General features: G+C 41.3%; 2 protein-coding genes across 5 annotated transcripts; one reads left to right on the top strand and one right to left on the bottom strand.

Annotated features, from left to right (window-relative positions):
* The first annotated feature begins 567 nt into the window (after nucleotides 1-567).
* borcs6 (BLOC-1 related complex subunit 6) lies at nucleotides 568-8832 on the top strand. Of its 4 annotated transcripts, none has more exons than XM_054609429.1 (7): nucleotides 568-626; nucleotides 1802-2436; nucleotides 2879-3065; nucleotides 3305-3487; nucleotides 5282-5445; nucleotides 5582-5665; nucleotides 6319-8832. In XM_054609429.1, exons 2-7 carry the CDS (start codon nucleotides 1813-1815, stop codon nucleotides 6442-6444), a joined length of 1368 nt encoding a protein of 455 aa, XP_054465404.1. In that variant the 5' UTR covers nucleotides 568-626; nucleotides 1802-1812; the 3' UTR covers nucleotides 6445-8832. The 4 variants fall into 4 exon arrangements, with proteins under 4 accessions (XP_054465404.1, XP_054465408.1, XP_054465407.1 ...); XM_054609432.1 differs by having other exon boundaries at nucleotides 585-626; nucleotides 1805-2436; XM_054609430.1 differs by lacking the exon at nucleotides 568-626 and adding an exon at nucleotides 1314-1392.
* Nucleotides 8833-10099: 1267 nt separating this feature from the next.
* On the bottom strand, nucleotides 10100-14723 carry si:dkey-72l14.3 (Glyco_hydro_56 domain-containing protein). The gene is given in 7 exon segments (XM_054608605.1): nucleotides 10100-10483; nucleotides 11351-11425; nucleotides 11427-11546; nucleotides 11741-11827; nucleotides 12158-12304; nucleotides 12868-13116; nucleotides 14118-14723. Coding segments are annotated over 7 exon segments (1668 nt in total).
* Nucleotides 14724-15527: the final 804 nt, after the last annotated feature.

Genomic DNA, 15527 nt, shown 5'->3' with positions numbered 1-15527 from the left:
GCAAAAGTATAGTGCAGAGGCAAATTACTATGAAAACAATAATTGCAACAGACTAATACGAATACAATAAGTGCTACAAACTACTACGAATAGGATAAGTGCAGTAAACATACGAATACAGTAAGTGCAACAACTAATACGAATGCATAGTATCTTTAAGGTCAACAAGCATTCATATGTGAAAATGTATGTGTACTGCCAGAGGTCAGAGGTCAGACCATCAGGACGCTCTGTTCTACACATGTTTCATTATGAAATCACCAACATACAACTTCTGGTCTTGGATAAATGAACGCCTGAGGGACTGTGGTGTTTGACTCCATCTGTTGGAGAATAAAAATACATGCAGGATGAACCGTGATGGCATGGATAGACACACAAACACTCACAGCTACAACATCAGGGAGTTCACTGTTAATTGTCACTGCGATGGAAATACTTAGGTATTTAAAAAAAACACGAATTAACAACAACACTCATTTATTTATTTCAATAAATCTGTTAATTCCTGTGTCAAGTGAAGGCGGAACTCGGAAGGCGGAACTGTTGTGCTGCGCTCGGCGGGGACGGGTTTCCTGGTCGGACTCGGTTGTTTCTTACATCTTTTTTTGACAGGAGCTGAACTGGTGAGTGTTTCTCCCGTAAAGTGAAGCTGTGCGATGCTGCTGTCTGTCTTCATCGACAGACAGACACGTGTTTAACAGGCAGAGCGGTCTGTGTCGGGCAGCAGGGCCGGAAACACGTTCATGTTTGTGGCTGAAAGGCCTGAGCAGCTAACGCTAGCCGAGCTAGCTGCGAGGCTAACGACTCAGTGTGTCTCCTCAGGTCTCTGTCTGTCTGTGTCTGTCTCTGTCTGTCTGTCTGTCTGTCTGTGTCTGTGTGTCTGTGTCTGTCTCTGTCTCTGTCTCTGTCTGTGTCTCTGTCTGTGTCTGTCTCTGTCTGTGTCTGTCGTTGTTAGCTCTAGCACCATGTTAGTTAAGTGCATAAGCTAATGCTAAGCTAATGCTAAGCTAAGCAACTTCCTATGACGTCATTTCACACTGAGGCAGACTGTGTTCAGCTCCCAGTCCTTCCCACAGCTACCTACCTTACCTTATCTTATCTTACCTAACTTATGTATCTTAACTTAACTTATCTTAACTTAACTTAACTTATCTACCTTATCTTACCTTACCTTATCTTATCTTATCTTATTTTACCTTAACTTAACTTAACTCACCTTACCTTATCTTATCTTATCTTATCTTCCATGCTTCATGCAGGAGACAAAGACATCATCTCAATACAGTGACGCGTCTGTAAGCAGAGGGGCTGGGAGGGATTGGAACATATGATGTGCATCATGTTGATCTGTGATTGCATTCTCAGACCAATGTTGACGACTTCATGATTGTACTTATATGTCATTTACTTACTCTACCACACCACTATATATAGATTAGGCAACATATAAAAACATACCATAATGTAATATTTTACCCACTTCAGTAGCTGGTTATTGAACCCTCAGAACTAATGAGTACCAACAGAAATGTGTCTGTACCGTTGAACAATGAAAACTGTTCTGATCGGACTATGTTGTATTTTGGTAAAGTCCCTATTTTAACACTGATGCACATAACATAATTATATTCCCAAAACAAAGTTGTATTAGTAGCAAAATATCATGTTGACACAAGTCAGTAATAATGATACCCATACACTGTAATTCAATTATTGATTAAACATTGATTTCTCTCACACCCTTTCTTTCTTTCTTTCTTTCTTTCTTTCTTTCTTTCTTTCTTTCTCTCTCTCTCAGCAGGTGGAGGGATGAGTCTCTCCCCTGTGATTGGCACAGAAGTGCCAGAAACAGCTAACGGGGATGTGACACCCATCTCTTCAGAGAACGGCCCTCACGTGCCGGTCCCGGTGAAATGTGGGGGGAGCAGAGTGCCCTGTCCTGGGGAGGCATCAGAGGATGGAGCCCTTGGACACACAGAGAACCACGTAGATGCGGAAAACAGAATTTGCGATGGGGAAGGCCACTTGTTCACAGAGACGTACAATAATGGGAGTACATCTACTAGTTTATCGCTGCACACCTCTCATGTGACAGACGCATCACTCCCTGCTGCCTCCTGCACAGCAGACTCAGAAGACTGGGAATCAGGCTCCAAAGACACAGACATTCATGAGGCCTCTAACAATGTTGAGCCTCCTGATGCAGCTCTGTTGTGGGACCCAGCACAGCAAGCACACTCCAAAGAGCCATCTCAGCGAGGAGGCCCTACCGCTACAGGCAGACAGCAGACGGAGACAGAGACTTTAGATGGAGACACTGACAGTCGAGACGAGGAGGAAGATGGAGAGAAGGAGAAACAGGATGAGGAGGACGATGAGAAAAATGAAAAGAAGTGGATTAATCAGCGTGCAGTAGGGAGAAAAGAGGTGGAGGTGAGTGGGCTGTAGGATTATGTTAATCTTTATAAGATTATGTGTACCAGAGAGAGTGGAGGGCATCCTAGGATTAAGAGAGAAAAACATATTTAATGAGCACAATCTGAGGTCAATGCAGGTAAATGTTGTAGAGCCATCTTGACTTAACTGCTAGCTTCTAAATAAACTCAACGCTGAGACTTCAACGTGCTTCAAATGAACTATAACACTTTGACCAACTACGTCTGACAACCAAGTAAGTCGTAATTCTTTCCAAATGGCTAAATTGGAGGGTGATACAAGAAGTTCATCAATTGGAAGAGAGGGCTTATAAACAGGAAGAAGAATGTGTAGCTCCCATGATTTCTGTCAGCGTGATTAAATAAGCAGTAATTTCACTTCTCTTATTCAGTTCCTCTTCTCTTCCATTCTCTGTTCACCTCCTCGCTCTTCTTTTTAGTCTTCACGTCACTACTCCTCCTCGGCCCCTGGTCCCAGCACCTCGTCCTCTTCCTCTACTCCACCTCCTCTTCTTCCCTCAGACGATATCCCCTGCCCTCCCCACGTCATGGCCCAGGTTTGGGTACGCAACGTCAGGGGGATGCAGGACAGCAAGAGCCTGGATGAAATCAGCCAATCTTGTGGAGGTAGATATCTGTCAAACAGGCTTGATTTTGTGTTTTCTGCAGTATGGCTCAATCCCTATTTCTTTACTTGTATTCTATTGATAAGTACGCCAGAAACCTCTTTAAGTATCGCAATAAATGAACAGAAATATAGTGAAAATTGTAACTACATTAGATAGGGCTTCCATCTCTTAATAAATCAGTAATTACTGGGAATATTTAACAAATTTATTCAGCTGATTTTGGTGTATTCGCCACAGGTGGTTCAGGGGCCCGGGTAGGGGGCAGAGGTGGCCAGTCAGAGGGGCGGAGGGCCACAATCTCCTCAGCTCTGGAGCTAGAAGGGACAGTCAGCCATGAGGGTGACCTGACTCATTTTATCACCAAGAACCTGGAGCAGAAAATAAAACTGAGCTCCAAGCCCAGTCTGGACTGCAGTGACTGTGAGTATGGAGCTGAAGAAAACTTCATTAGATTTTTCTTATCAAACTGATCAAGTGAATTTTCTTCATTATTCTAATTCATAACCCAAATAAGAGAACTTCCACTTCAAGGAGCAATATAAAACATTCAGAACATTATTAGGGCAGCAAACAACAATCTTAGTTTCTCCTTGCTTTGTTGCAATGGACAGACCGGCCAGTATGTTCATGCATGTGAGGTGCACCACTGGCTAGCTCACACATCCCTCTGCGCTAACTGCAGTGCTCTCATACGGCGGTTACGGCTGATTTGTTTGCATCAGAGAGAGTGTGAATCTATTTCAGTATATATTTGTTTATCTATTGCTGTGCTTTATGTTGTGTTGCATTTGACTTGCAGAAGAAACATGTGCGTACAGTTTATGTTCACATGTAGAGTCAACCCAGTCACCAGAATATTTATTGCATTGTATGCTTCTGCAGGATACATTGAGTGTTGACCAAAAATATGTTTTTATATATACGTAAATACTTTTCTTATCAGTCTTGTATCAGATAGAGCATTCTTGAAAGTCCTGTGTTTATTTGACCTATCCACCACCACTCCCACTCACTTCTTACACTTGTTTTTATAAGTAGCTTTCGATCGTTACTTGCTCCGACCAAATTCGGCGTATTTCGTGGTTTGCATCCAATGAAAGGATTTTTCCTGCCAACTGTGCTGGTAGAGGATGTGCGGCAGGTTAACAGCATTTTTACTGGGTAGTCCAGTACGATTTGAAGGACATAAAAAGGGACTCTTGGTTAGAGAAACATTCTCACAGGTTTGTTGATTGAATCCCAACCAGATTTATCATTTTTATATTCCCCCGATGAGATTTTTTCAGATGAATAATAAGTTTGCCCTTGCTCTGTCCATTTTCTTCATTGTTCCTGGCTCATTAAACCAGCCTCACCGTGTGTTTAACAAGCAGCAGAGTCAGAAATTGAAACAGATTTTCTGAATGGTCACACATAAGAGCAATTTCAGAAATGAAATCATCTCTATAAAATCAGCAGGTTGACAAAGTCAAGCCTGGCCATTAGCAGCCATCTGTCTTGTCAAATTTTCCACGAAAAGGATCCTGAACCGCTGCCCCTCACCCAGAGGAAAACCCCTCTGCATTCAAGTGTCAGCTGAACTGGCTACTCAATTTAAACAGAGGAACTCAGTCAATATGCCCTCTGTGGCAGCTCATTCCCTCTACCTGCTGATTCAATTAGGATAGATGACTCAGACTTAGTTAAGACTGGAGGGATTTATAACTGCGGTCCTGCTGCAGCCTGACAAGGAATCAGTCTCCGAGATGGAAACCTGCTTATTTCTTTTACTTCACAATTCAGAACATAAGTGTTCTTTTAATTAAGTGCCGTAATGTGTTTAAATCTGTGCTGGCAGTCTTTTTGTAAGAGCAGCTGTTCCTTCAAATGGGAATAGTTCTTCGGTTGCTCTTGCGTGTAATTATTGTGTTGTTTTGTCAATTTTTCGCTTGAAAAACGATTTCTTTGAGGTAGTCATTATCAGCTTGTGCTTGCACACATGTTGGGCCTGTTTGCATCACTATCTGCCTTTCTCTGACTGCATGTGTTTGTCCTGAAAGAAAAGTAATCAACATTTTTTTACAATCAATTAATATTTTTTCAATTATCAACCAAAATGTTAACATTAGCTGGCTCCAGCTTCTCAAATGTGAGGACTTGCTGCTTTAATCTGTTTTAATCTGCAGCCCTACTTGTGTATATTATCCGTCTAATTTAGTAATTATTTCTTACCAGCGGACTGTTCAGGTCCCATCTACCGCAGCCGGGGGTTGTCACGGAGACCAGCAGACATCCCGCCTATTGATCCAGCTGTCCTAGTGGATCTTCAGAGACACACTCAGGAAGTGGCGCACAGTGTGGAGATGATGATGCGAAGCCTCAATGGAACTATCCAGAATGTGAGTCTGAAACTCTGTCCGTTCATGATACATAGTGTGTTTAGCCTCATCACATGTCTCATACTCACATGCTTTATAGTTCTCACCAATATCTGTTTTTGTAATTGATTGATATCTCTGTCCATGAATTTTCCAGATGACAGCTCTGAGTGTGGGCTACATCCAGACCTACAGAGACTCAGTTGACAGCTTGGGGGAGTCTGTGGACATGAGTATAAAGGTGACACTGTGTATTTGTGTATCTTTGTACCTTTGTGTGTGTGTGTCTGATACTTTGATCAAAAGATGTTCTCTGGGGTTGTTGGTTGTATTCTTGGAAATGTAAAGAGCAAGTTAAGGGTCCACCAGAACATAAATTATAAACGTTCACTACAAAAAGAGTTATAAATGGATGATAGCTGAGCTTTTTATTTCACATTCTTCTCTACATCTTGGACACATACAGTAAAAGTATAGTTAAAATAGTTGTTGTTTTTTTCTCTGTCTGTAAATATAATATTTCAGTTATTGTTGTTTTTTCTACTGTTTTTTTTATTGCTTATTTATAATACTTGTTTTATTTTATTTTTATTTTTCATTTTTTATTTTTTATCTTGTCTTCTTCTACTATGTCTCTTGTGTGCACTTTACTCTACGCTGTTGTAAGCCTGCAAATTTCCCCGCTGCGGGACTAATAAAGGATTATTTTATCTTATCTTATCTTATCTTATCTTAAAAGCAAATAAGCTTTTTTATTCAAAGAAGCGAAAATGGGCAACGCTATCCTAGTTTTTATGCTTGCCATGTTCCCATCATTTTATCCACTTCTCATTTGGCTGAGGAATAAAAGCATCATCATTTTTTATTGTCCGTCTTGTGTTTTCGCTCCCATAGGGCATGTACACACTGATGGCTCGCTGCGAGGAGTTGGATCGTTCCATGCAGCCCATACACACCCTGGCAGCCCAGATCCGTGACATCAAACGCACCCTAGACGCTCTGGAGGCGATCTGCAAGTAACCCCATCTGTCCGATTTGAATACACGCCCCCAGCTGCAGAGATCCAACATGAAGCACATCCTGACTAGGCTGCCTGCAAGTAAAACCACCTTTCTGCAGGTAGCACACACACACTGCAGCGAAGATTGCACCTCCTGATTCCTGGAACCATTGCTACTAGGCATGCTGGATGATTGGCTCTCATAGTCCCGCCGCTTGTTCATCATTTGAAGATGACCATGTTTGTTCAGTGAGATTCCAACTGAATAGCGATTGATTTGCCCTCGGGGTTGAGAAATCTCTTATTTTCTTTTTTAAAGCCACCCTCACTTCCTCTTACAAAGTTGTCGTTAAACAAAATCTCACAAAGAAACCCGTTTTGGAGCCACCTGGTCAAGTGCCCTGAATACACACACACACACACACACACACACACACACACACACACACACACACACACACACAGACGCACACACACAGACACACACACGTGCCACACAAACACACATACAAACAGATCCTTGAAGATGTGTTTACAGTCTGAGGAGGAATATTGTCATTATCCGTCCAGCCCGCTTTGTTCAGATTGCACTAACCTTTCCTCCCCACATGGGGGCGATGTTTCTCTCTCTTGTCTCTCTCTTCGCTTATGAAGAGGCCAGTATGAACTGCACAGAAGACAGTGACTTTTGCACAGGAACAGAAAGTCTATTTTTTAATCTTATGCAACAAAGATCAGATTCTTTTCACTGCAGGCTTAGTAAGGGGAGGGGAGCAGAAATGTCTGTCTGTCTTATTTTAATGTTTATTTATTTCGTCATGCTTGCTTTTTCAACTACACTGCATCTACACTGCTACTCTGTGTCACTGGGAACTGACCAGTACAGCCAGAATCTTTCCCACTGAACTGTCCCTCTGAAGCATTTGGAGTTTAAGCTCAAATGCTGCTTGAGGGAAGTAGTTGAAGGTAATGAAAGTGTTTCACTTTTTCTACTCAGATTCTGCCATGTTATCTATCAATTAAATACTTGCAAACTTTATAAATCACAGGTCTGCTTTTGTAATTTAAAGCTGTCCCCAGCCAGGTGTCTTACAACTTCACTTTCCTCCTCCTGTTGTGCAATCCAAGAAGTTTTCGACCACATAACTGGAAAAATGTCTTATTGCATATCACAACATTCTCAATGGCATTAAATATTTGAAAGGCTTGGTACTTATTTGACTTTCAAATGTCATCAAAGTAGAAACATTTGATAAATATAGCCAACCTGAAGACTTTCATGAAATCTGAACTTGGAAAATGGAATTTAGATTCCAGGCAATGGCACTTTGTTTGCCAACAAACTGCTTAGAGTGTCATTATTCTGTAAGTGAAATGGAAACCAGCAATGGTTTGCTTCTGCTTGTACTGAACAGTCACAAAGAAGCAACAGCTGCGCTTCAGTGTAGCATGTCCTCGCTTTTGTTTTCTTCAACATTGATGGGATTGTTTCAACAAAGGAAGACTCAACATCGCTGGAGTCGGGATTCATTCCTTCGCATGTGAACTAACTTGGACTTGAGTCACATTTAATTGAAGTGAGTATTTATTCATTTACTCAAAGATAAAAGCCTCTGAAAGACGGCAGTGTTGCTTGGCTGTTACGTTACCGACCTAAAGCCATTTGCTCTCATGGAGCTTTATACTTGATTTAATGAAGAGACTGTGGTGCGTCTGTCATTGCACTGGTGGGTGGCCTTGCAGTAGATCATTGTACTATTACTTTTACATACACCTATTACTGATGGCAGCAAACATGTCATATGGTGGATTTTGGGATATTCATCTACAAACTTTTATCAAAGCAATACTGGAAGCAAAGTAGGTACACATTTTAGCCTTGGTTCTGCATTGTAAGCTGTTAATGTGTTTTCACCTCTGTGGGAAAGATGTTGTAAGCTTGGATTGCATTTTGTGTAAAACCTGCTCCTCGTCTCACTGTCGCTTTCCTCAACCTTGTTGGCAAAGGTTTGTTTAATTGTCGGGGGAAAACATCAAAGAAGAAGGGCTGCATCTTTAAAAAGCTTACATTAAAGAATGGAATGATCCTGCTTCCCTTGATTATACTGGAATTTAATCCAACATGTCTGTGGTTGTAAAGATGTTAATGCAGATGAAAGTAAATGTCCAGAGAGTGGACGTTTGGGAGTCTTAGTAGATTTCTAAGGTAAGAAATGATCCTTGAGATGGGAGATAGGAGAGAAAATGTCCTTGTTCATAGTGTAAATGTATGATTAATTCATTTTCTGTTGTACAATCAGATGATGCACCTGTGTAAATATGATCTCTTTCTGTAACTAAAAAACAATTTAGATACCCTTGGTCTTGAGTGTATATTTTAATGAAAAATAACAAATAAATTTACATGAGCTGCAAGAACAAATGTTTCCATTTTTTAAAAGTGTACTGCCTCAAGGAGCACTGTCGGGTGTGTGAGTAAAATAAAACAACTGAAACGACTTACAAAAAATGTATACATATATACAGGTTTTCTATACTGTATTTTCTGGATTTAAAAGGTAAGTCCTTTGAGTGAACAGTTACTGTATTTAACAGACATTCTAACCACAATAAGACTTGGGAACATTAACTATATGCTCCATTTTCACTGCAGATATTTTGACTTTTGACTGAGCGAGCATGCATAATACCAGGACCCTGAAACTTAGGCAGCTAAATGGAATTCATTCAGTTCATTTATTTTATTGTTTCTTGTGCTTTTCCTGCTGTGATATTTCAAAAAAGACCATGTTGAATTGTGCAGGGTTTTGCCAGAACTCAGACAGAGGATGCTAGAGAGCTGCAGTTCAGCAGATAGGCCTCTTGAAGACAGCATCAACAATCCAAAATGTAAAACTGGATGTTTGAAGGTCAAAGTTGACACAATCTGTTTGTCTGAAATTGCATTAAAATGTGGCTCTCAAACTGCTGCTTAACTAACTACTGAAAAATGAATGAAAATGACAATCTCTGTAAGGCAGATTAAATGACCGGCTCAACCAATTTGCAAGTAACAAAAGGTCTCCCTGGCCTTAATTCCATCTAGCAATACAGATAGTTTTGGTTCCATTTGAAGGATTTAATATATTTGTCTCTGACATTTCAGCTGCCACCCCAATACAATGAAGGTGAACAGAATTTAGTTTTGTGTGTTTTGCTATTTTTTTGGGTGAACTGACCTATTAACCCAACACTACTACAAATGGAAAGAGAAACTCATGAGAATGTTAGGCCTTCAAATGATGAAAAAATTACCATTCAACAAAGGACTTAAATGTATTAACAAAATGTGCAAAGAAAATAAAACCTTGCAGGTTTTACAGACTGCTTTCATATATCTGTGGTGACGTTGTAACGCCTGTCTGGCTGATTCGAAATGACAATAAGTATCTTTTAGTTCACATCTCCTTTCTTCTACAGTCTGTAGAAACAGGAAAAAAGTGACGAGTGTTTTTACCACTATTGTCTCTTGGCACATTCAGTGATGGGTTTGAAGTTTGTTGTGTTTTTCTTTTTTTACAAAGCAGCACACCTGCATCTAGCAGGGATTCAGTGTCTTGCTAAAGGGCACTTCAGAAGGGCTCATATTGCAGTTATAGCCCAGACCTTCAGGGTGAAGGATGGTTTGTTCTCATTTTAAGGTTCCAGGCAAAGACTTCCAGCCACCAGCAACAGCAGAACGTAGAGGTTTGGGGCACTCAGTGAATTTGTTCCACCACCTGTAGTTACTTCAAGTAAAGGCGTTGGGCTTCTGGTACCAGGTGAACCGCTTCCTCTCAACTCGATCACAGAGGCACCTTTAGTTGTAGAAGTTGCTGTAGTCCCCAATACATCACCAGTATTTTCCTTTAATGTACCCCCAACAGATGCTCCGTCTTTGGGAGACTGCTGGTCTGAGACGTCCCCGTCTGCAGTCTTGTACCACTGGCATTGGAAGTCCTTCTTCCAGATCTCAGCTGGGTCCGGTTCAGCCGGTTTAGTGTTTGTGTCCGGCTCATCTGTGGCTTTTGCTGCCTCTTCCTGATGGATAGAAAAATAATATGTATGTTAGCAAACATTGCTGCTGTGTTATTCATAGGGAACACAGAAACGTTTTATGATTTCAGTCTGAAAGAGACAAAAAAGCACGGCTCAAATTCAGATGAAAATAACAAACTTTTCATAATGTTCTGAAAAGTGATGAGTGTTTCCAGAGAACACAGTGTTCCTGTATTCAGAGCTCCAGCAATATCTTTCTCTTTTGTGTCTCAGCTACTGTTTCCCTCTCTGCTTTCTTAGTGTCGAAAGACAGAAGATCCTCAGGCAACTGGACTCCCTGCTGTTGTCTTGGTTATCTTTATCTGTCGTGACTCAAAATGAGTTGTACAGCTTCCAACTTCACACAGAGAGAACATAAGTTCGGAACTTGTCTCTTTTAACAATTGCCTTTCACCATGTTCACACAGCCTTTTGTGATCAACTCTTTAGTATCGGAAAAGGGTGGAAGTCAGAGAGGCAATCGGAGCTTTTTGAGGAGCTTTTCAAGACATTGTACCAGTATGTTATATCTCACCATCATGTGTGTTTGTTAACCTTTCTACAAGCATGATTTCCTAAAATAATACAGTAATTTGAAGACGCACTGTACTATACACCCAGTTGTATAATGCAGACACCTAGCTCACACTAGTTATGTCAATTTATATCAATGCAACACAGACCAAAGTTGTTGTTGCACCTAGAAGAAACAGGCTTTATGTTAAAACGTGTGTCAACGACAAAATCAAGAGGCATGACTTTGCACATGGTGTTATATCATTTCATGTATCACTTCTCACATGTTTTCTTAAAAAAACGTAGTTTGGACCAGACATACTTGTTCAGATGTGAACTATTACACTCCCTCACCTTTTCCGTCACCTTCTCCACCACCTCGGATGGCAGTGGGAGGTGGAGGTAGACGGAGCTCTCTGGATTTTGACGGGACGCATCGGCCCTTTCCCTGGCAGAGAGAGGCTGAGCAGAGGCGAGTTGCCATGGTTACGTTGATGGAGTAGGGTCCCAGGACCTTGCGGACAAACTCTGCCAGGTCTTGACACTCTCTCTGGAAATAGACAGGTTCAAGAAGAAAATGTTTGGCAACACAAATCCATCTTTGAAGTTTGAATTAGTGAGATAAAAAAAGTTAAATGGCCAAATTGTGTGTTCATGAACTGAAATCAAGTACAAGTATCAGTGTATAAATGTGCAGACCTAGTCGTGGGTGTATACACTTTATGTAAATGTATAGCCTTATACCTCCGTCTTAGTCTCACTCTTCTCCCAGATGACAACTCCGGCTGTTCCCATGGCAGCACTCTCTCCTATGGTGCTAACCAGGTCTGCCTGTTTACAAGACATTATACAAAGAACCTTCTCTTTTACTCTTTGTACTGTTCATAGTATGATACAGTATAAACACCATTATACTTGTCATATCAGGCCTCTGTTCATTTTCAGCTTAAATACAACACCTGATGACACAAGTGTGGAACAAATACACCTGCAGGTTCCTAAGTATTCTCTTTTTCAAACAAAACTGTTAGACTTTAGAAACGGGGAATAACCAGTAGTGCTATGATTTAACATGAACCTTCTTCTGTCCTTCGTCCACATTTGTTCTGCTTTATCATTGATGCGTGTACAGGGCGTTGGTACCAGACGTTGATATCTTACCTGTGACAGGAAAGTGTTAGTTGAGGCATAGACGCTCTTGACCAATGGGAATACAGGAAGATCCGACACAGACCCAGTCAGGGATGATACTCGTAGTGCTTCTCTGATTTGACTGGACAAGTAAAGACTGGCTCCAGAGCTCCCACTCTATGAAACAGGGGACATATAGTATACATGTTTACCTGTAGACCAGGTACATCACAGTTATTGATTATTTGCATTATACCATTGATTGGTTTATAGTGAAGTGCCTTTTTTTGGCTCACAGAAATGTTGCTATGCACTGGTTTTGACAAGGAAAAGTTTTGTAACTTTTTACAAAACCTCACTGATACACCAGACTTTTTTTATTTCATTCATTTGTATGTGTTACACTGGGAGTTGTCTTCCTGCGGTTGAATAGACATGGTTAATTGCACACGGGACAAGCTTGAGTAGTTTTCACCACTTTTTGTGACTGAATCTCTCTTTCCTCCCTGCTGTTTTGTTCCTGTTTGTATCCTGCCAAGTTTAAGTAATTATGTGAACGTAGGCTTTTAAACATTTTTTTTCTCTGAGGTAGAATTTGGCTTTCTGTGCTCTCTATATATTTTATTCTCTTAGTTATTACAGTAGGTTTAGTTTAACTGCAAACATGATTGTAATCCGTTTTAACGAAAAACAAAAATGTGAAAAGATACTTAAAAGTACAACACAGTAGTGTTACCCACCTGCAGCTTCTCCAGGGTGAGGAGAGGGTAAAGGGCGGAGCATCGTTTCCATAGCCACAGAAGCTCATCGTTGAGGGCCATCTCCGTAGCAGGGCACTGGCCGGTGTAATTAGCCAACATGGTTTGGGCGGGATCGCCATTGTAACAGCTGGGGTAAGGGGAGACGCCCCATAATGCTTTGGGCCTTAACCTTTTGACCTCCCGTAGAGTTTCCGTCATTACTGACTGGGCTGCTGCCTCGAAGTCCACCTGTGACAAGATCAATATATCCCTCTCAGTCCCTTTCAGACATTTTCTATTTTGTGAAAATATCAAACTTAACCTAAGGGGTGTGGAATATAACCCCTATACTCCAGCGCCAATGATGAGATGATACAAATTTACTTTTACAACACTTTTATGGCAGTATTAGACCATAATGTTGCAGATATTTAAAGGAATAGTTTGACACTTTGCTTGTTTAGTTAGATGTAAAGATCGATAACAACTCTCATGTCTTTCCATTAAATATGAAGCTGGAGACAGCTGGGACAGTTCTCATCTTGTTTGTTTAATCCCTCTCCGCAGGTTACCTGGCAACCTCAACGTGAATAGAATACTCCCCTGTTTGTTTTTTACGGATTAAACAAACATACACCATGTTAATTAGCTTAACTTTGGTTACCTTTTAGTCTGGATTTGGCTTATCCAGTCACCCCTACTTTAGTATAAAATGCTCCAGTCTGAAATCTTTCCAAACCAACTGAATGTAGTTCACAGAACCAGACGTAAGTCGTTTAAACCCATCATTGTAGCTTTGACGTTTCTGCTAACTGAATAATGCAAAGGGCAGCTCACTTTGTGAGGTCATCACATTAAGTAATTACATACTGTAACTCTTATTCCCTCTCTTTCTTACTCACTGCTGTGGTGCTCCATTAGCGGCTCCTTCCTCCCTCCTCCCGCTTTAAAATGTGCTCATCATAACATCATAATAAAATGTCATTGCCAACATGATAGCAATACTTTTGTGAATGGACAAAAAACAAATGGTACCATAATACTGTAATAAATGTTCAATGAATCAAAGATTTTTTTCTTGAATACAGAAGAAACTCTTTTGGAAGCATTTCTTGCCCCCGGTCAGTATCCTGCACTCTCCAACATCTGCCAACAACTTTGAAAGTGTCCTGTGCACTTCCACTCATGAACCCTGATCCATTTTCTTATGAGCTATGACTCTTCACTATCTCTTTATCATCTTTCCTTACCTGTGACCACTTTTCCACCTCCTCCGGGGTCCAGTTAGGAAAGAAACTCTTCAGCAGGTTTCGCGATGCCTCCAGATACATCGCCTGCCTCTCTCGGCTCCTTGACCACTGGGGGACCCACTCTGCCCAGCGCAGCACCCCCAGCCCAAGGTACCTCGGGGCAGGTAAAGCTGCCTCCAAGTCCTGCTGTGTCTTCTGGAGATGGTTGTCCAGCCGTGTGTGCTGTGGTAGCCCCCCATTGACCGGTGTGTCTTTGTCTATAAAATAAGGGTAATTCCCCAGTTTGTCCTCATAAAAGACGGCCACACGGCCCTCCCGTTCCATCCCAAAATATCTAGGATCTGGCCGACCAGAGCAGGAAGAGTCAGGGATTCCCCAGAAGATGATGAAAGGCTGTCCAGACAGGAGAGGGGGGCAAGCTGGTTGCGGTGGACCAGCAACACCCAGGTCCGCAAAGGCAGCAAGCAGAAGAAGGAGGGGCAGTAAAACTGGAGGCTGGACTTGAAGGATAGCTGATGAAAAAGTGTCCTTAGTCCTTAAATTGTGAGGTGTTGGTTTTGGTTGAGGCCTTGGGTCCGGACGCGACCCTGGCCCAGCACACGCCATTGGAGCAGCCACCTCTCAGGCCGTCAACCCTTCACGCCCTCACAGCCAATCATGTTCCTGTTAAACACAAAGCAGAAATCAAACCTTCTTTAGTCTGTGGGGTAACAGGGTTATGGTCAAATAATGAGAAGAATTAGAAATTGAGATATTGTATCTTGAAAGAGCTACACAAACAGAAGACCCATGATTATATCTGCCATTGCTTTACTATACTCATACCTACAAGAATCTCCTGATATTTCTTTCTATCTACTCTCTATTGAGCTGCACTCTATTTTGACACTTATATGTCTTATATTAAAGGCTTAAATTCCTCCCTTAAACTGTTCTTATCTTCTCTACCATCCTTCATCTCCCCCATTTCAAGTAGGTGTAGTAAAAACTGTGACAGATTAGAACATCCTCATGGGATAACTCAGTCACACATTTCATGAAGAAAGCTGGTTTATTTAATATTTCATACACTCAAATGGTTACAGATTATGTGTAAGGCTGTGCACAGTAGTAAAGAAGGACAAATGCTGTCCTTGCATCTAATGCAAATACACATCGTTTCATATGTTGCCAAAGAAAGAAAAGTTCCTACAGCAACTCATCTACATTATCCACGTAGTTTTCACACTGATCTGCCGAGGCATCAGTGACTGCCTGGATATTTTCCATGTTGCCCAAAACTATAGTTAGACGATGAAGAAAATATCACTTTAATCTGAATTATTTTGTTAACATGTACATTTAAGTTTTGCCTCAAACAGCTGTTAAACTTTAGATACCAAATCTATGCTTGCAGAAAACACATTATAA

This window comes from Anoplopoma fimbria, chromosome 12, assembly GCF_027596085.1.
Source record: "Anoplopoma fimbria isolate UVic2021 breed Golden Eagle Sablefish chromosome 12, Afim_UVic_2022, whole genome shotgun sequence".
Taxonomy (NCBI): Eukaryota; Metazoa; Chordata; class Actinopteri; order Perciformes; family Anoplopomatidae; genus Anoplopoma; species Anoplopoma fimbria.
The sequence above is the reverse complement of the archived record's forward strand: the minus strand, read 5'-3'. Positions and strand labels throughout refer to the sequence as shown.

Excerpts from the sequence above, each read along its gene's own strand:
- borcs6 (XM_054609429.1), top strand. The coding sequence starts at position 1,813 with ATGAGTCTCTCCCCTGTGATTGGCACAGAAGTGCCAGAAACAGCTAAC. Across the intron at positions 2,437-2,878 it reads TAGGGAGAAAAGAGGTGGAG|TCTTCACGTCACTACTCCTC; the intron begins GTGAGTGGGCTG and ends TCTTCTTTTTAG. Across the intron at positions 3,488-5,281 it reads CAGTCTGGACTGCAGTGACT|CGGACTGTTCAGGTCCCATC; the intron begins GTGAGTATGGAG and ends ATTTCTTACCAG.